This window comes from Lepidochelys kempii, chromosome 20 (assembly GCF_965140265.1).
Source record: "Lepidochelys kempii isolate rLepKem1 chromosome 20, rLepKem1.hap2, whole genome shotgun sequence".
Taxonomy (NCBI): domain Eukaryota; kingdom Metazoa; phylum Chordata; order Testudines; family Cheloniidae; genus Lepidochelys; species Lepidochelys kempii.
The window spans coordinates 15575341-15596152 of NC_133275.1; the positions used below are offsets into that span (position 1 = coordinate 15575341).

Consider the following 20812-nt stretch of genomic DNA (forward strand, 5'->3'; position numbering starts at 1 on the left):
TAATCCTCAGGTCCTTCCCATGCACTGTAGCAGTGCATGGGATTTCCTTCCTTCCTTCCTTCCTAAGTGCAGAACTCTGCACTTGTCCTTGTTGAACCTTATCAGATTTCTTTTGGCCCAATCCTCCAATTTGTCTAGGTCACTCTGGACCCTTCCCTACCTTCCAGCGTATCTACTTCTCCTCCCAGTTTAGTGTCATCTGCAAACTTGCTGAGGGTGCAATTAATCCCATCATCCAGACCATTAATAAAGATGTTGAACAAAACCAGCCCCAGGACTGACCCCTGGGGCACTCCGCTTGATACCAGCTGCCAACTAGACATGGAGCCATTGATCACTACCCGTTGAGCCCGACAATCTAGCCAGCTTTCTATCCACCTTATAGTCCATTCATCCAATCCACACTACTTTAACTTGCTGGCAACAATACTGTGGGAGACCGTATCAAAAGTTTTGCTAAAGTCAAGATATATCACATGCACTGCTTTCCCCATATCTACAGAACCAGTTATCTCATCATGGAAGGCAATCAGGTTGGTCAGGTATCACTTGCCCTTGGTGAATCCAAAGCTTGCAGCCTTTCTAAACAGTGTCAGGGAGATCTGAGAGACAGGCCTTTGAGAAAGACTGACACAGGTACTTAGGACAAATGGCTACTTGTGACGAAGTGGAAAATGTCCTAGTGTTTGCATGAATACTGTGCGCGCCTCAGTTTCCCCTATGTGTTGCACAAGTATCTAGGTGGTGGGATAAGGGTGTGTGACCTTTGCAGATACCCTGAGAGGGAAGGTACAAGTGCCGTCTAGCTCCCTGGGCCCAGACAATAGTTGTATCCTGGCAACTGATTGCCGGGCCCCATCCTCTGCAAGAGCCAGTTGGAGGAATTGGAGAACAAAGGGAGGTGGAGGCCAGGTGACCGGTTTGCCTGAGGAACAGCATACAAGATGGAGGAGGGGCAACTGGGTGTGACTGCAGGTGGACTGCTGGAGGCTGGTCAGACTCCTGGTTTGGGACTCAGGAGGAGAGACCCATGGCTCTGGGTCTGCTCAAGTTGAACTTTACTGTAACTTCCTGCTTTCTGTGCTAACAAGATTCTGCTCTATGCTGTGTTCCAAACGACTAATAAACCCTTCTGTTTTACACCGCTGGCTGAGAGTCACTCCTGACTGCTGAAGTCGGGGGTGCATGGCCCCTTTGGAGGGCGTGTAAGGTTTCCCCAGGTGTCCTATTCAGGTGGCTCACTGCAGGGAGCTTATGGCGTACGACAGGGATGCTGAATGCTCTGAGCTGAAGCCCAGGAGGCTTGTCCTAGTGCGAGTGTGTCCCAAGGGGTAGTCACACTGCAAGAGGGGCCCCACTGGTCTGGGGGCTAGTCTTCACCAGACTCACTGCAGCTGCGCTAAGGTAGGGCAGTAGTGTAAATGCACTATGAAGACCAGAGAGCGCTTTCCTGTCAGCATAATTACTCTACCTCAGGGAAAGGTGGAAGCTATGACAGAATGAGAGTGTTTTCCACTGACTTAGTGCTGGTGTGGACAGCTCAGGGGGGTGGCTTTTTCATATCCGTGACAGACATAAGTGACAACAACTTAAGCGGAAGCGGAGACAAGCCCTGAACTTCATTCAATGGTTCCAGAGCACCAAGCCCGTGCATCCATGAACTACTATAGGGTGGAAAAAAGTCCTCAATGCATCAAACCAACACCATGGAGAGGGCAGCACCCTTACCTGACCATGGTACTAATTAGGGCTGTCGATTAATTACAGTTAACTCACGCGATTAACTCAAAAAAAATTATTAAAAAAATGAATCACACAGTTACATTTCAATTGGTATTCTATTGTGTGTGTGTATTAAACATTTTCAGATGTTTTCTACATTTTCAAATATATTGATTTCAATTACAACACAGAATACAAAATGTACAGTGCTCACTCTATTCTATTACAAATATTTGCACTGTAAAAATGATAAACAAAAGAAATCCCATTTTTCAATTCACTTCATACAAGTACTGAAGTGCAATCTCTTTATCGTGAAAGTGCAACTTACAAATATAGATTTTTTTGTTACATAACTGCACCCAAAAACAAACCAATGTAAAACTTTAGACCTTACAAGTCTACTCACTCCTACTTCTTGTTCAGTCAATCACGGAGAGAAACAAGTCTGTTGACATTTATGGGAGATATGCTGCCCACTACTTATTCACAATGTCACTTGAAAGTGAGAACAGGCGTTTGTATGGCACTTTTGTAGCCGGCATTGCAAGGTATTTACATGCCAGAGATGCTGAACATTCGTATGCCCCTTCCTGCCTCGGCCACTGTTCCAGAGGACGTGCTTCCATGCGGATGACACTTGTTAAAAAAAATAATGGGTTAAATAATGTGTGACTGAACTCCTTGGGGGAGAGCGGTGCGCCCCCTGCACTGTTTCACCGCACGCTGCCACAGATTTTCATAGATATTTAGGTCAGAAGGGACCATTATGATCATCTAGTCTGACCTCCTGCACAATGCAGGCCACAGAACTTCACCCACCACTCCTAAAAAAGACCTCACACCTATATCTGTGCTATTGAAGTCCTCAAATTGTAGTTTGAAGACCTCAAGGAGCAGAGAATCCTCCAGCAAGTGACCCATGCCCCATGCTACAGAGGAAGGCGAAAAACCTCCAGGGCCTTCCAATCTGCCCTGGAGGAAAATTCCTTCCCGACCCCAAATATGGCGATCAGCTAAACCCTGAGCATATGGGCAAGATTAATCAGCCAGATACTACAGAAAATTCTTTCCCGGGTAACTTGGATCTTACCCCATCTAAAAACCCATCACAGGCCATTGGGCCTATTTACCATGAATATTTAATTACCAAAACCATGTTATCCCATCATACCATCTCCTCCATAAACTTATCGAGTTTAATCTTAAAGCAAGATAGATCTTTTGCCCCCACTACTTCCCTCGGAAGGCTATTCCAAAACTTCACTCCTCTGATGGTTAGAAACCTTCGTCTAATTTCTAATCTAAATTTCCTAGTGGCCAGTTTATATCCATTTGTTCTTGTGTCCACATTGGTACTGAGTTTAAATAATTCCTCTCCCTCTCTGGTATTTATCCCTCTGATATATTTATAGAGAGCAATCATATCTCCCCTCAACCTTCTTTTAGTTAGGCTAAACAAGCCAAGCTCCCTGAGTCTCCTTTCATAAGACAAGTTTTCCATTCCTCGGATCATCCTAGTAGCCCTTCTCTGTACCTGTTCCAGTTTGAATTCATCCTTCTTAAACATGGGAGACCAGAACTGCACACAGTATTCCAGGTGAGGTCTCACCAGTGCCTTATATAACGGTACTAAAACCTCCTTATCCCTACTGGAAATACCTCTCCTGATGCATCCCAAGACGACATTAGCTTTTTTCACAGCCATATCACATTGGCAGCTCATAGTCAACCTATGATCAACCAATACTCCAAGGTCCTTTTCCTCCTCCGTTACTTCTAGTTGATGCGTCCCTAGCTTATAACTAAAATTCTTGTTATTAATCCCTAAATGCATGACCTTACACTTCTCACTATTAAATTTCATCCTATTCCTATTACTCCAGTTTACAAGGTCATCCAGATCCTCCTGTAGGGTATCCCTGTCCTTCTCTAAATTAGCAATACCTCCCAGCTTTGTATCATCTGCAAACTTTATTAGCACACTCCCACTTTTTGTGCCCAGGTCAGTAATAAAGAGATTAAATAAGATTGGTCCCAAAACTGATCCTTGAGGAACTCCACTGGTAACCTCCCTCCAACTTGACAGTTCACCTTTCAGTAGGACCCGTTGTAGTCTCCCCTTTAACCAATTCCCTATCCACCTTTCAATTTTCCTATTGATGCCCATCTTATCCAATTTAACTAATAATTCCCCATGTGGCACAGTATCAAACGCCTTACTAAAATCTAAATAAATTAGATCCACTGCGTTTCCTTTATCTAAAAAATCTGTTACTCTCTCAAAGAAGGAAATCAGGTTGGTTTGGCACGATCTACCTTTTGTGAAACCATGTTGTATTTTGTCCCATTTACCATTGACTTCAATGTCCTTAACTACCTTCTCCTTCAAAATTTTTTCCAAGACCTTGCATACTACAGATGTCAAACTAACAGGCCTATAATTACTTGGATCACTTTTTTTTTCCCTTTCTTAAAAATAGGATTTCCTGTTATAGCAGTCGCGGATGATGACCCAGCACAGGTTGTTCATTTTAAGAACACTTTCACTGCAGATCTGACCAAACACAAAGAAGGTACCAATCTGAGATTTCTAAAGATAGCTCCAGTACTCGACCCAAGGTTTAAGAATCTGAAGTACCTTCCAAAATCTGAGAGGGACGAGGTGTGGAGCATGCTTTCAGAAGTCTTAAAAGAGCAATACTCCAATGTTGAAACTACAGATCTAAACCACCAAAAGAGAAAAGCAAACTTCTGCTGGTGGCATCTAACTCAGATGATGAAAGTGAACATGTGTTGGGCCACACTGCTTTGGATCGTTATTGAGCAGAACTCATCAGCATGGACACATTATCTCCTGCAAATGTAAACAAACTTGTTTGTCTTAGCAATTGGCTGAACAAGAAGTAAGACTGAGTGTACTTGTAGGCTCTAAAGTTTTACATTGTTTTGTTTGAGAATGCAATTTTTTTGTACATAATTCTATATTTGCGAGTTCAACTTTCATGATAAAGAGATTGCACTATATTACTTGTATTAGGTCAAGTGAAAAACACTATTTCTTTGGTTTTTTTGTAGAGCATAAATATTTGTCATAAAAAAGAAATGTAAGTGAGCACTGTACACTTTGTATTCTGTGTTGTAATTGAAATAAATATATTTGAAAATGTAGAAAACATCCACAAATGTTTAAATGGTATTTTATTATTTTTAAGTGCGCGATTACATTTTTTAATTGCTTGACAGCCCTAGTACTAACAGGATATTAATCATGTTGCGTCTGTAGCAAAACGCATTTTGGAGCCAGCCACTGGTAATAAAGTCAATTATGAATTATGGCAAGGACAGGGCCTTAATAAGAACAGTCACTTCACTGGGATGATCCCCAGGAAATTGATTTAGGCCCTGGCTGCACAAGACATGACTGTAGCTTTATAACCAGTTTGTACCCCACAAAGCAAATTTGATCTGCTAGTTGGATCCTCCATTTCTCCAGACCACAGACATGCTGCAGCTGGGGGACATAGTCCACTAGGTCAATGTGGGAACCCACAAACCATGATGCACACTGTGGAGGACTGCAAAATGGCAACTTCCTGGTGGTCTTCATGCCTTGAACATCAGTGATAAGAACGCTGCGACTTGGCCGGATTGCATACACTAAATAAATAAAACAAATCACACATAGCTGCATTTATGCCCCCACTCCAGCCTTCCTGGTTCACAAAGGTTGGGTCATGATGTAGAGTATCTGCACCCAATACACTGCCTAGAAGCATTTGTCTCAGAACACCCAGTCCCGGACCCAACAACTACATATTACCCAGCCAGTCTCACACCCACCTTGAAAAACCTAGGTATTGTTTCTTGCTGTGATATTGACCCACATTATCCTTTATTGCCTCTAAACTTTGTGTGGTTTTGAATTGCAAGACCACCACTGCACCTGGTTTTGGGTCCCAGAATGAAAGAAGTTGTGAACTGCTGCTCTAATACACAGAAGCATATATTCACAAAACTTAATGCCTATAGCGGAAAGTTACTCTACTTCCTCCTTTCACCAAGTTTAAGATATTTTCATACTTGCAAAGATCTAAGCTGTCTCTCACTGTATCTTTGCAGGATACATGAATAGAAATATAGAATTGTAGGACTGGAAGGGACCTCGAGAGGTCATCTAGTCCAGTTCCCTGCATGAATATTAGAAGCCAGCAAAGAAACACTTACCAGAGTTGCCTTCTAAATCCATTTTACTGCTGCTGAAAGAACTGAAGCTTTGTTGGAGGACTCTTTGAGCCAGTCTCTGAGTGTCACTCTCCTCCTAAAAATATCAACCCTACAGACGAAAAATGAGGAGCTTCACAGATTTCTAAGGCCAGAAGAGACAATTATGATAATCTAGGAGTGGTTTTTAACCTGTCACCTGCAGACCCCTGGGGGTCCACAGATTATGTCAAGGATTTCCAAAGGGGTCCTGCACCTCCATTCAAAATTTTTTAGGAGTCCTCAAATGAAAAAAAGTTGAAAACTACTGATCTAGGCTGACCTTCTGTAGAACACAAGGCATAGGACTGCCATGAATTAATTCCCATTTGACCTAGAGCAGATCTTTTTGAAATCAAAATTGGATGTCTTTCTAAAATTTGATGGAGAATCTACAACAGTTAGTAATTTTTCCAATGGTTAATTATCCTCACTGTTAAAAATAAACCTTATTTCCATTCTGCGTTTTTCTAGCTTCAACTTCCAGGCACTGGAAATAACTTTAAAGTCATTTCAATTTATTCATCACAGCTATTAAGTGTCAAAGATCAACTGCACTACAGCAAGTGGTAGACTTTATATCTACGCTGAACATGCATAGGATACAAGCTTATTCTTGGGGGCCCACGTATAATGTAGGGTACCGGGAACCACGTATTCTTGTGCTCCACAGAGAAAAGGTTTCCTCCAAGATGCTAAAATCCACAGATTTTTGTCTGAAACATCCTCTTTTCCCAATACATTTAAGAGGATTCAAAGAACCAGTTCCCAAGAAAAATTAAGCCATGTATTTGGGGAGCTCAGCTATCTTTTCTTATACACACTTAAAGTAATACTCCATCCTGAGCCCCTACACCTGCCTGAGAGGTCAACACTTTTACACCTACCTTGTGGCTCATGATCTGTATGAAGAACTTTGTTCCTGATGTTTTCGTTAAAACAAACAAACAAACAAAAAACGCAAAGAGTTAGATTCTCTCCTGTCTTCACTGCAATTCATACAATTTGAATGCATCGGTCATCTAAAAAAAATCCTTCCCCCCAAGATTATAAGTCTAAATAAGACAGAATTTAAAGGACTGCACAGTCTAGAGACAACCTGAATCTCAGATTTGGTTGCCCATCAGAAAATATGTTTGCTACCCCGCCGGCCCAGCCGGGGAAAGGGAGAGGGGGAGGGATGGGGAAGGGCTACCCGGCCGGGGGGAGGGGGAGGGAGAAGGAGGGGAGGGGGAAGGGCTACCTGGCCGGGGGGAGGGAAGAGGTTACCGGCCCCAGGGAGGGGAGGCGAACCTGGCGGGAGGCATTACCCAGCAGACTTTGCGCCGAACCGGCGCATGGTCTCAGTGTGAAGGCGGCTCCTGGAGCTCCGGAGCAGGCACCGCGAAGCTCCCGCGTCCCGCGCCGTGAGACCACAGCGAGGCGCTCACCACCCCCGCCTTGGGCACCACAACGAGGCTCCAACCCCCCGCCCCCCTTCAAGCACCACAGCGAGGCTCCAACCCCCTCCCCTCGGGCACCCCAGCGAGGCTCCAACCCCCCTCCCCTCCGGCACCCCAGCGAGGCTCCAACCCCCCTCCCCTCCGGCACCCCAGCGAGGCTCCGACCCCCCCTCCCCTCCGGCACCCCAGCGAGGCTGCTCAAGTCAGCCCGCCCGCGGAAGGGGCGGAGTGGGAGGGGCCTGAGCACTCGGCACTCGGCGCAGGGGTTAGCTGGCGCCCCCCAGGGTCGGGCTTGGATTGGAGCAGGCCGTGTTGGGAGGGCGGGGCGAATAGGGGGAGTGCGGCTAAGGGGCCATGGTGCAGGCTGGGACAGCAGTGGTGGCAGGGGATGGAGCGCAGCCTGGATGGTAGAGCAGTGCATGCTGGGACCGTGGGTCAGAGGTGGAGCGGTGCAGGCTGGGACAGCAGCTGAGGGGCAGGAGCAGTGCATGCTGGGACCGTGGGTCAGAGGTGGAGCGGTGCAGGCTGGGACAGCAGCTGAGGGGCAGGAGCAGTGCATGCTGGGACCGTGGGTCAGAGGTGGAGCGGTGCAGGCTGGGACAGCAGCTGAGGGGCAGGAGCAGTGCACGCTGGGAACGTGGGTCAGAGGTGGAGCGGTGCAGGCTGGGACAGCAGCTGAGGGGCAGGAGCAGTGCATGCTGGGAACGTGGGTCAGAGGTGGAGCGGTGCAGGCTGGGACAGCAGCTGAGGGGCAGGAGCAGTGTATTCTGGGAGTGCAACTTGAGGGTCTGGGAGCTGTGTATGCTTAGGGTTACCTCCTTTCTGATTGCACAAAACCAATAACCCTGGCCCTGGCCCTTCCCCTTCCCCCCCCCACTACATTTCCCCTCCCTCGGTGGCTCGCTCTCCCTCAGCCTCCATCACTTTGGCTGGGCTGGGGCAGGGGATTCGGGTATGAGAGGGGGTGAGGGCTCTAACTGGGGGTGCAGACTCTGGGGTGGGGCCAGAAATGAGGGGTTCAGGCAGGAGGGGGCTCTGGGCTGGGGTAGGGAGTTGGAGTGCGGGAGGAGGTGAGGGTTCCAGCTGGAATGCGGGCTCTGGGGTGGGGCTAGGGATGAGGGGTTTGGGGTGTAGGAGGGGGCTCCAGGCTAGGGGGTGGGGGCCGAGGGATTCAGAGTGTGGGAGGAGGCTGTGGGTTCAGGCAAGGGGTTGGGGTGTGGGAGAGAGTGAGGGCTGGGGCTGAAGTCTCTGGGGTGTGGCCGGGGATGAGGGGTTTGTGGTGCAGGAGGGGTTTGTGGTACAGAATCCGAAAAGGGCTACAACTTCCTGAGGGCAACCCTTGCCGGTAATTAGAAGGAAGGGAGAGAAACCAAGAGAATTCCAGGAGAGTTGTGTGACGCTCCCCAGGAGTTCCCAGGGTTACGAGGCACCTTACCGTCACGTGCCCTTCGAGTGAGGAAGTCTTGTCTGTGCCTGCTGTGGGTCAGTTCCCTGAAACTACCAGGCTCTGGCAAAACAAACCCTGCCACCCAGGCCTCCTCAGACCTCAGTCTCTTCGTACAGGTTAATGACAGGCACAAACCCACCCCCGAGTCTTCTGACCATTCCGTATAGTGTCCAGCCCTTTATCCACTGAACTCCCACAGAATTGTCAGGCCTGCTGTTCCCAGTGGAACAGTACACACCAGTTTATTACTTCTACTTTAGACTCTATACTTGATACTTTATTCCTTATATTCTATACTGCAAAACACACAGCACTTAGATATATTTCTAGTGAAAACAAGAAGCGAGATTATCAAAGAGCAGAGAGTCCAGTGATCGTCAGTAAGAATGCAAGCCAAAAATGGTTACATGTAAAATGAAATCATAACCTGCTCCTAGAAACTAAACTTAACCAACAGGTTAACCTCCTGTCTAAAGATGTTTCTCACCCAAAGTTCTCAACCAAGCCTGAGCGCGACCCCTCTTTCATCAAGCAAACTCGCGGTCCATCTACTTCCTAAGCGAAAGATGTCCCCCAATTATACTAGAGCAAACCTTTGATGTGTACCCCAAAATTGGGTCCCCACCCCCTGTCTACTTCTTGCTACTTTTCTTTCTTTGAAGTTCTCACAGTCCTTCTCAACTGAATGTGAACCCTACATGCTTAATGCACATGTAAACAAACAGATGGATAAACATTTCTTGCCTGAAAGAAAACCATTTTGTCACCTTTCCTGGTGACTAGTCCCAAGACACAGATCCTAAGAATGTAATTTTCAATGCATATACATGACTCTTGACGCAGCATCTGTACATGCGTTTCACAATGATATTGATAACACGGGCTTTTATTTGAGACTCATGGGGCAACCTTTTAGTGAACTAGAATGTACATACCAGGCCCAGACTCTGATGCCTGGCAGGGCAGAGGTCTGGAACGGGCCTGGAACTGGGCCATGGAGTATTTCTAGCATGTTGAGGGTGGGGGGAGGCTCAGAAACAGAAAGGTTGAGAACCCCTGTTCTACACTTCTCTTTGCTGCTTCATCACCTGTTTCAGTGTTCCCTCCATCGCCCGGACTAGCAAACCTCTACACCAGCTTTTCCAAAAGGCTCTCCATTTGCACAGATAACAGGGAAATCCCTGATGAGCCCCCAGCTGTAACAGAGAGGGCTGTTGCACCCCCACATCCTCCACAAACACAGACCGCGTTGAGACTTTTTTGTGTCTAAGCACCAACATATAGTCTATTTAATCCCACTAGCAATACATAGCACCTTTATATTGTATCTCAACTTTCTAAACTCTTCTCCAAAAGTCGGGTGGGGGGGGGTAAGGTGTTTCCACTCAGAGACCTCACTTTGTCAGGCTCTCCTAGCTTTTTGTCTTTCTGTTTCTCTTAGGGTGACCAGACAGCAAGCGTGAAAAATCAGGACGGGGGTGGGGGTGCGGGAATAGGCACCTGTATAAGATAAAGCCCCAAATATCAGGACATCTGGTCACCCAAGTTTCTTTCTCTGTCTGTTCCCCTCAAAGGGCTCCTGCCCATGTCCTTTTATACAGATTCCCTGTTAATGGAATGATTGGTTCCTTGACTCACTAGCCCCAATCTGACCTCGTAATCAGGTACACCTCTATCCAATTAGTCCTTCTGTGAGGAACCGAATTAGTAGGAATAGTGACCAGAGTGCTGACTCAGGTGCAAACCCTCAGCACTCTGTCACCTCATATCTGGAGATATGACCCCAAAATGTCCATTAGTGATCACCACACTCGATGCCCCCTGTTTTTGGGTCCTGATCATGTATCTTTTCCATATCACTGTACTCTCTTAGTGCCCATACTGCTTGCAGAAAGAGAAAAAGGACTGCAAATTTTTGTCCCTAGCAAATCTAGTCCTAGGAGATGTATGAGACTGAAACTTACCTCCCAGCATCAAGTCCTTCCAGGGACACTGGTGTCCAGGATATTGCCAATGGATGAACTGTCAATTGAACAGCAGACCTGAGAAGTAACCGCGGCTTCCTGACTTTCTGTTCAAGCTGTACCTTCCTCCTGATTGCTGCAGGTCTGTGCCTCTCTTTCCCCAGGCTTTCTATCAAAGCATTCGAGTCTGTGCTTTTCAAGGGTGGGAATGAGAGACTGGTGAGAGCGCTCAGGAAGCAGAGAACATGGATTCTTCTGGAAAACCCCAAGACTCACCAGGAGGAAGTGTGTCTGCTGGTGAGGTAAGAGATCTAGGAGGCATCATTTTATCCTTGGGAATCAGTAGCCAATGGAGTGGCTGAGAGGGAACCTCCCGTTTATAGCTTTCTGGGCGGGGGTGTCCTGGGTGGAAACACACAGATCCCACTCCTAGATATCAGAGCTGTATGCTCAGAGCAGCTGAGCTTTTTTGAAGTGTGCAATCTAGCCCATGAGCGGTTTCTTTTGTCTTCCAGTCTTCTGCTTAGATCTGGACTCATAACACCTGAGATCATACAGAGCCTCCTCCCCTGGGTGAATTCCCCCACAGAAAACCACCGAGTCACCAGCACAGCTTTCCTTGCCCAGGTAAGACACAGGGCTCTGAAGAGCAGTTTCACCATTAGATTGTTGTCTGCCTTTCTTTTGGGAGTTGTACAGTTCAGTTCATAGGAGTAATTGTCATTTTAGACAGTAGAATAGGTCCTCCTTTATATGGAAACCTCACCAGGAACTTCACGACACCTTTCTGAGTCCTTCTCTCTCTGTTGTTTTTATTGCCATCATTGCCTATACTAGCTACACAACCAGGTGCTGGCTGAGAGAGATACAGACAGAGTTTGGATGGCTGGATCTCTTCTGCCAAGTCCTAGTGCTGATCCTAACCAACAGCTCCTGATTTTGGTTTCGCTCAGCAGATCTTCTGAATGAACCTAGTGTCCTAATACTACCAACCAAGCAACCCACAACTACATTCACGTCTATCTTAGGTTCTCATTACTGTAGTATCTGAGTACCTCCAAACTCTTTAATGTCTGTATCCCCACAACACCCCTGCGAGGTAGGGAAGCACTATTCTTCCTATTTTACAGGCAGGGAACTGATGCACAGAAGGGCTAAGTGACTTGCCCAAGGTCACACAGGAAGGCTTTGAGGGAGCAGGAAATGGAACCTGGGTCTCCTAAGTCCTAGGCTAGTGTGATACCTGCTGGAGCATCTTCCCTTTCCACAGCCTTCCTCCAACATCTGCATCATATTTCCCACTTACGGTAAGCAACTATCTTTGGGGCTCATCCGATTCTAAGAAAAACAACCTCTCTGTGCCTGTGATGGGCTGTACCTGGGCTTTGAGGCTCCTTACAAGAGGCCCCATGGTCCTACTACACCCTGCCCCAGGAAAAGAGCCCCCAATCTGGGTCTGTCTAGAGAGGCCTCATGAAAGCAGCCAATCCGAACCCATCAGGCTCGGCTAAAAGGAGCTGAACTGCCTTAACAGGTCAGTTCCTGGCAGGAACTGGAGGGGCAAGAAAGGGTGCTGCTCTCTGGCCACAGAAATTCAGGGGACAGCCAGAGTTTGATTCTGGCAGCCTTTACTTAAGATGGGTTTGCAGGAAGAGAGTCCTGAAGAACTTTAACCCTGAGGTGAGAGTGAAGCTAAAAGTGGCCGGTAGGAAGAAGCGACAATGAACTGAAATCAAGCAGTGCCTAGCTCCTGTTTAGCTCCAATGCTAAGGGAGAACTTAAACAAAGGGCAGAATGTAAAGGACCCAGAGTTGGGGCTGGAGACCCTAGTGAGGGCAATGGGACTGTTCTGGACTATCCAAGAAGGGGTTCATTTGGACTTTGGGACTTAGCCAGAGGCCTGAGCCACAGAAGACTCACTGAGGACGGCTGGCAGTGTGCACCAGGGGTGAGAAAAGGACTGTGATACCATACCCAGCCACTAAGAGGCTCTCAAGAGGTGAGTGGATCCCTATTCTAGTGCCCAAAAGGAAAGCTCCATGTTTTGTAGACCTTTCTCATTTGTGTGGAATACTAAAGTTACAGTGTATTATGTGCCAAGTATCAGAGGGGTAGCCATATTTGTCTGTATCCTCAAGACTGGGGCTGTAGGAGGACTCCTTGTTGTTTTTAGTGTATGACATGTCTGCTCAAATTCTATTCCCAATCTTACTGATCCTATTGGGGCTAATGGACAGGTTGATTTTCTTTCAGCTAATGAGTGATCCCATGCTCAGGGAGAAGAAGTTCCTTAAGCCAGTCTTACACATCTTGGAAGAAAGGTCACATGATAAGAACAGCATTGTCCGTCAGATGGCTGAAAGAGGCCTGGGAAATTTAGTCTATGGGGCACCTGAGAAGGTAAGAGAGAATACTGACTAGAATGCAGCATAACTAGAGAAACCAAGGGAAATAGTTCTTCGGAGTTTACAGAGGCTGCACACAATGCACTAGGCCAAATTCTGCTCTCTCACATACCCGAGTAACCTCTTTGCAGTCAATACAGAGCAAGCTGGATCCTTTGCTAAGCTGGGCATAAGCAAACAATCTGTGCACTTTAATATGACCATGTGTAAATGTCTATATCTAGGAACAAAAAATGCAGGCCATACTTACAGGATGAGAGACTTTATCCCAAGAAGCAATGATGCTGAAAACCACTTGAGTCATGGCAGATAATTGAACATAAGCTCCCAATGCAAAGTTGTGGCCAAAAGGGCTGAAATGATCCTTGGAGGCATAAAGAGAGGAATCTTGAATAAGAGTAAAGAAGTTCTTTTCCCTCTGAATATGACGCTCATGTGAGCACTGCTGGAATGCTGTGTCCAGATAAGATGTCCACAATTCAAGAAGGATGCTGATAAATTAGAGAGGATTCAGAGAAGAGTCACAAGAATTCTCAAAGGATTAGAAAAGATACCTCTAGTGACAGACTCAAGGAGCTCAATCTATTTAGCCTTACAAAGAGAAGGTTAAGGAGTGACTTGAGGACAGTCTATAACTACTCACATGGGGAACACATTTTGAGAATGGGTTCTTCCCATTAGCAAACAAAGGTATAAGAAGATTCAATGGGGGAAAATGAAGCTAGACTAATTCAGACTGGTAATAAGGCATTGATTTTTAATGGTAATTTTAATTAACCATTGGAACAATTTACCAAGGGTTGTAGTGGATTTTCTGTCACTAGCAATTTTAAAATCAAGATTGGATGTTTTTCTAAAAGATACACTCTAGTTCCAACAGAGACTATTTTAGGGAAGTTCTATGTTATGCAGGAGGTCAGATCGGATAATCACAATGGTTCCTTTTGGCCTTGGAATCTAAGTAACTAGGAATCTAATAATAGGATGACACAGGTGTATTATGGCACCAGGTTTGGCTCATTGTAGCTCGAACCTGGTCTGAAATATAGCTATAGGTCTCCAGGGGGTGGGAGGGGGAGATGAAATTCCCACAGCTTCATAACTGCTAAAGAAAACTTATTAGAAGTGTGATCAGTGATGAGTGTTCTTTAATGTCGTATGTTTGTACAGGTGAAAAAGCACAAGAAGTTTCTTATCGTCATACTGATCAGGGCCTTAAATGACCCTTTCAGTTCTGAAGTCATTGGCGAGAGCATGAAAGCAGTGGCCAAAGTCCTGAAGGAGCTGAAAGAGAAGAACATAGGTTCTTCCTTCAGAGACCTCACCCAACAGATCCGGACCTACTTTGACAACATATGTGACCAGAACTCTCCAGCCCCACTTCAACCGATCTTGATTAGACTCCGTTTACTCCCTGGGCATTGCTCATGTCAGAGTGAAGAGATGTTTCGGCCCCAAGAAAGAGAGGTGTTTTACGGAGGAGAAGAACATTAGGAGGATGGGGATGACATCCCTGCTCCCACAGTCTCCCCCTTCTGTTCTTCTTTCTTGCCACTGAGAACCTCAAAGAAAGTCTGAATACTAGATTGGGTAGCTAGATAACCATGAAAAGGGGCTTCCAAGGTACAATAGAGAGTGTTGGGCCTGCTCTATACCATTTTTATGTGAGAGGGTTGGAATGATGATTCCGTTTTGCAGAGAATTTTGAGATTTCAAATTTTGGTTTTGTTCCTAGTTGTGGGACTCCCTCTCCCCAAACTTCAAAACTCTTTGTGAAACAGAATTACTATTCTCAACCGAGCTCTGTTGAAAGCCTTGGGTCCGGGCAGTCTGCTCTCAGACTATCCCGGGGCTGGGAACCCAGGAAACTGTGGGAGCTAGAGGTGCCAGGGAGTTGCAAATTTGAGAGCCAGAGTCCCAGAAGCTGGGGGTCTGGAAGCCCACGATCCCAGTCAGCCTACTAGATCGGCTGCCAAGGAGCTGGATGAGTGCACTGGCAAGACAGCAGGCAGGATTCTAAGGACCCCTGCCTGACTTCTGGAGGAATTTCATCAAAATGGAACTGTCGCTAAAATAGCTTGATGAATCAGCAAATTCAAATCAAAAATTGGTTCATGAAAGTGTTTCCGACTAGCTGGAGTTGGAATCCCTCGACTTTAGCGTAGAAGAGATGGCTGTGCGAGGTACGTGATGTGATTGCCCCTTAGTTACTAACTTGTGGGGCTTTCCTGGCTGTAGGAGGATGATGCTCTTCGTTTATTGGCCTTTGTCCTATTTGGCATCCTGGCCTGCCTGACAAAAAGAAAATGGAAGGCCTATTTCGCCGACCAGGTTAGACAGAGCTGGGTCACACTTCTGCTGTACCTGCAAGACCCGAACCCCAGGGTTTCAGTGGTAAGACCGAGAGTGACTTATTGACTAAGCCAAAGGAATCTTCGTCCCAATGCCAGGGGAGCTCTGCTATTCCTGCCTGCTGTGGAGGCCCAAATTCTCCCCTCAGTTCATTGCCTTTCTGCTGAGTGAGTTTCCGCCAGGTTGGTCCATGGCTGCCTCACCAGAATCCAGGATAGGTCATGGGTCTGAGCCCAACAGCTCTCTCTTCCTGTCTGTCTCTGCACCCCAGGCCCCTGCCTCCCCAGAACAGAAGAGAGACCTGGTGAAGCAGCTTTCATAGGTAGATCGGTTCCAAAAAGACATTGATGCTACCTCCAGGTTTCAGAGGAAGCTCTCCCCTCTATTAGTCATTCCTGCATGTTTTCTGCCAATTACATCCAGATGAATCCCTTTTTGTCCTGAAATAGATGAGCAGTCAAGCAGATGAGTTCCCTTTGAATGACCAAAGCACTCAGTAGGGAACCATTAAATGGTGTGACACTCTTTCTGTTTTTCAGGAATGCAGAGCTACGTTTCACCTCAGGGTCCCGTTTTTGGGACTGAAGAGGCTCCAAACTGCAATTAATGAACACCTTTGATGGCACAGCCGAGCTGAAGCCTGAAGAGCTCCAGGTGGACATTTGCAGACACCTTGTGAGTGAGCTGTTGAAGTGTCTGAGATTCTTGACTGGTGTGGCATGTGGTGGTGTAGAGGTGTGGGGGGATGTGTGATGGGTAATGGAAATAACGGGCAGAGTGGGATATATGACTGAGGGTGACGGGAAATGTAAATCTGCCACAGATCCCCATTTTTCCCACGTCCACCCAGTCACCTGTTCTTTCTCTGATTTACCTATGGCTTGTAAAAACATGTGCTGGCAGTCAAAGGGCACTTCTAGCCAGAGAGAGCTCATGTGTCACTGATTTCCTCTAGGCCAAAGAGAATGCCGAGCTGCTGGAGAACTTGTACAAAATCACCATCACGTACTTCTGTAGCAGCTGGGAAGAGATCCGGGCAGTTGCAGCCAAGTTAGCTGGTGAGAGATGATGCCCAGTGTCCCTTTTGGTATTCCCATTGAGGGGGAGAGAAAAAAATCCCACTGTGCAGCACTGAGCTGCCATTAATCTCTCTGTGCCTCAGCTTCCCATACATAAATGGGGATGTTAATATCCCTACCTCTCCAGTGTGGTGGTTGGAGGAAATCATGAGTTGCTATAAAGTGCTTCGGGATTGTTGCGGGGAAAGCATGGTGCAGTCATTTAGTCGTAGAGGCTGGGACACTGTCTCGTAGGGCATGTTTACACTTGGAGCTGGGGGTAAAATTCCCAGCTTGATGACACATACCCGCACTAGCCCTGAGTGCTAAAAATAGAGAGTAGCTGCGATGGCAGGAGCAACAGGAGGTTTAACCACCCCAAGTATGGAACCGTCTAAACCCCAAAGTCAATTCTCAAGGTGGCTAGCTCCTCCCACTGCTCGTGCTGCTTTAGCTACATTCTAATTTTAGCATGCGAGAGCTGTCCGAGCTAGTGTGGGCCTGTCCCATTGAACTGGGAGTGACCCTCCTAGCTCAAAGTGCAGACTGTTAGGGGGCTTATTCCTTCACCCACTCACTTCCCTGGTCCTTCTCGCATGAACAGAGAGCAACAATACCCAAAGTCCAAAGGTGCAAACAATTCGATGTTTATTGGGGTGAACTTCCAGCAAGCATGATTCCAGTTTCCTTCCTTAGTATCCTCCTTCCCAGCTCTGACACCACAAAGCCTTACACCTGTGTCCCTGTTCCCATTCCTGCCCTTAGCCAAACATGATTCCAACTTCCTTACTCCCATTCCCTGTTCCCATTTCCCCCTTTAGCAAAACATGATTCCAATTTTCTTACCCCCATTCCCTGTTCCCATCTCCCCCTTTAGCAAAACATGATTCCAATTTTCTTACCCCCATTCCCATCTCACACACCCATATGCCCACCCCCACCCACACCCAGTCACTTCCTCATTGACTACAGATTATATAGTAAAACTTGAGTTCTGCTTAGCTATACCTTAACCAATCATTTTCCTGAAATTTAACTAACCAATCCTAACATATTGTAACATGATTATGTAACCAATTATATCCCACCACCTCAATTAGTTTACACCCAGCAAAATTAATTATACAGCAGACAGGAACAATCACAGAACCAGACAGAGATTATACAGACAAACAACAGCAAAGTGGGAACTATAATGGCAAAACAATACAGAAGTGAGGATTTCACATCCCAGCTATTGATAAGTGAGTTCTTGCCAGACAGGGTGCTATCAAACTAAGTTTCCTTTTACATTTTCTAGGCACTTCCCTTTCTCTGGAGGTGATAGGAGTACAATCCTGTCCTGATAGTGCCTAACAGCCCAATAGCACCTAATTTCAATGTGACTAGTTTGGAATGTGAGGATGTGACCGTTCGCTTCCCAGCTTATGGCTGCCTCTGCTGCTTATCCAAAGGCCTTAGCCTAAGAACAGGGCCACAAACTGTCACAGTAAGAGAAGGCCCTTACACTGGCAGACAGTGGTTTTGATTCTTTCTTTTATACCTCTATCACTAGCCAAGTGATAAGAATACACCTAAATTCTTAGAGTATAGGCCTTTGCAGACAGGCCTGAATATCTATATCCTAACAGTAAACACATGACAGATCGTTCTCTGTTAATCGACCGTGAGGAGTTTCCACAGGGTTACACCTTGTTTGCCTTTGACCTGTCTCCTGACCAGGAATGCGCCAATGACTATTCCCTGATTAAAACCGGGAACCAGAGAGCAGAAACACGTTTTGAGAAGGCTTTAACCATCACCGTCAATCTGATCGTGCATGGGGTTTTTGACAACATCATAGAGAGAAATCAGAGGAGAGACATTCTGTTTGACTATATGTAAACATGGACACCGTGCAGCTCTCGTGTCTTATCAATGTGCCTTATACGAAAAAGAATTTCTTAGATGCGTTCCCTTGCCATTGGCTCCCTGGCTACAAGCTGTCTCAGAGACCCCTAGGTTTGGTGGTCAACACGCATCCACACAACGAACCTGGTGAACACTGGCTTGCCTTGTGTCTGGCGGAGCGTAACGGTAGAGAGTTTTTAGACTCATACGGGCACCCCCCGAAGAGCATGTTGTTTCCTAAAAGCATTATGAAATTTTTAAACAAAAATGCCACAGGCATTGTGTTTCCCAATAGACAATTACAAGACCCCCGCTCTGTTACCTGCAGCTGTCACTGAGTGTTTTTCTTACATCATTGGAGTAAGGGTTTATCCTTTGACCGGATTTTAAAATTGTATTCTAACGACTTAGTGCAAAACGACCGGATGGTGATGAATTTTGTAAAAAATAAATTTTAAATTCTTGGGCATGCCTAGCTTTGCTCAAAATGTGTTTCAGCAAGCCCACACATGTGTATCTTGCAATGCTTTTTATAGCCATGTTATCCAATATTCTCAGGCATAACAGACAATGTTTTGTTTCACCTTAGAGACTAACCAATTTATTTGAGCATGAGCTTTCGTGAGCTACAGCTCACTTCATCGGATGCATACCGTGGAAACTGCAGCAGACTTTGTATACACACAGAGATCATAAAACAATACCTCCTCCCACCCCAGTGTCCTGCTGGTAATAGCTTATCTAAAGTGATCATCAAGTTGGGCCATTTCCAGCACAAATCCAGGTTTTCTCACCCTCCACCCCCCCACACACAAACTCACTCGCCTGCTGGTAATAGCCCATCCAAAGTGACAACTCTCTACACAATGTGCATGATAATCAAGGTGGGCCATTTCCTGCACAAATCCAGGTTCTCTCACCCCCTCACCCCACTCCAAAAAACACACACACAAACTCACTATCCTGCTGGTAATAGCTCATCCAAAGTGACCACTCTCCCTACAATGTGCATGATAATCAAGGTGGGCCATTTCCAGCACAAATCCAGGTTTTCTCACCCCCCCACCCCCATACACACACAAACTCACTCTCCTGCTGGTAATAGCTCATCCAAAGTGACCACTCTCCCTACAATGTGCATGGTAATCAAAGTGGGCCATGTCCAGCACAAATCCAGGCTTTCTCACCCCACCCCCCCTTTTTCTTTTTTTTCCCCGGGGACACACACACACACACAAACTCACTCTCCTGCTCTAGCTCACGCAAGCTCATGCTCAAATAAATTGGTTAGTCTCTAAGGTGCCACAAGTACTCCTTTTCTTTTTGCGAATACAGACTAACACGGCTGTTACTCTGAAACCAATGTTTTGTTTGGCATTATCCAACACATTTTTTATAAAGTAACTTTTCCCACTGTTGCTAGGCCCCGCGAGAATTGCAGAAAAGGGGTGTTTCCACCTCGTATCCATTTTACAAGCCGTAGGGCAGGGTTTTAAACCCTTCTCCTAGGACCCTCTTGTTGTAAATGACTTTCTGTCTTTTCTTAAGGGTTTTTGTCTCCATTTACCACTGATTTTTGTTCCTTACGATAGAGGGCTGCTGCACCTCTCTCTTTTTTGAGGTGTTTTCTCGCAGGCCCGTGTAATAGTCCAGGACTAGATCTTTCAAACTGTCAAAGTTGATCTTTTGACAGTTTGCCAAGTTCAGGGTAATACCTTTGACTTTCATACAGGCCTTTCCTCCTGACAGCTTATACCTGTATGTTTTCGGGTCTGCCGACACAAACTTGGTGATGTGTTGATCTGGCAGGATCTCGCTTGTGAGGGAATTTAAAAACAGTTTAGCGATTTGGCGTTTAGCAGGGTTAAACCTGATTTCGTGTTGGCACAAACACATGCCTTCTTTCTGGTAGAAATCGTTCATGTACTTATTTTGTTTTTCTTCGTCTGTGCACCAGCTGGGATACCCGGAAGCCTCTTGTTTCTGGCGGAGGTATCATTTGATATACTCTGAAAAGAGTTAATCAGATTTTTCATTAAAATGCCAGATTTCATATATTTTAGCCACTTCACTATGGCCGCGTTCAATTCCACCGTTCAGATCTCAGATTTGGCTGCCCATCAGAAAATATGTTTGCTACCCCGCCGGCAAGTTGTCACTTCAGTACCATGATGTCCTTTTGCTCTGAAACGTGACTGGCTAAAAATGGCATCTCCTTAGTTGGCCTGCTCTGTGTGTGTGTATTGGAATCAGAGCTGTGACGGTCGTG

The 20812-nt window shown here is 46.3% G+C and overlaps 1 protein-coding gene across 8 annotated transcripts in view; it reads right to left on the reverse strand.

Annotated features, from left to right (window-relative positions):
• The window catches only part of LOC140900694 (gametocyte-specific factor 1-like), a 610277-nt gene that overhangs the window by 23326 nt on the left and 566139 nt on the right, over nucleotides 1-20812 (reverse strand). Inside the window, exons 1-3 of one of the 8 annotated variants that reach the window (XM_073318351.1) lie at nucleotides 7296-7449; nucleotides 6873-6907; nucleotides 5950-6058 (exon numbers count right to left, since the gene is read on the reverse strand). In XM_073318351.1, the coding sequence (XP_073174452.1) occupies nucleotides 5950-5971 (22 nt within the window). In that variant the 5' untranslated portion in view covers nucleotides 5972-6058; nucleotides 6873-6907; nucleotides 7296-7449. Of the gene's footprint in view, nucleotides 1-5949; nucleotides 6092-6872; nucleotides 7185-7278; nucleotides 7450-20812 lie in introns of those variants that run through there. The other 7 variants (XM_073318352.1, XM_073318353.1, XM_073318347.1 and 4 more) reach the window with 7 other exon arrangements.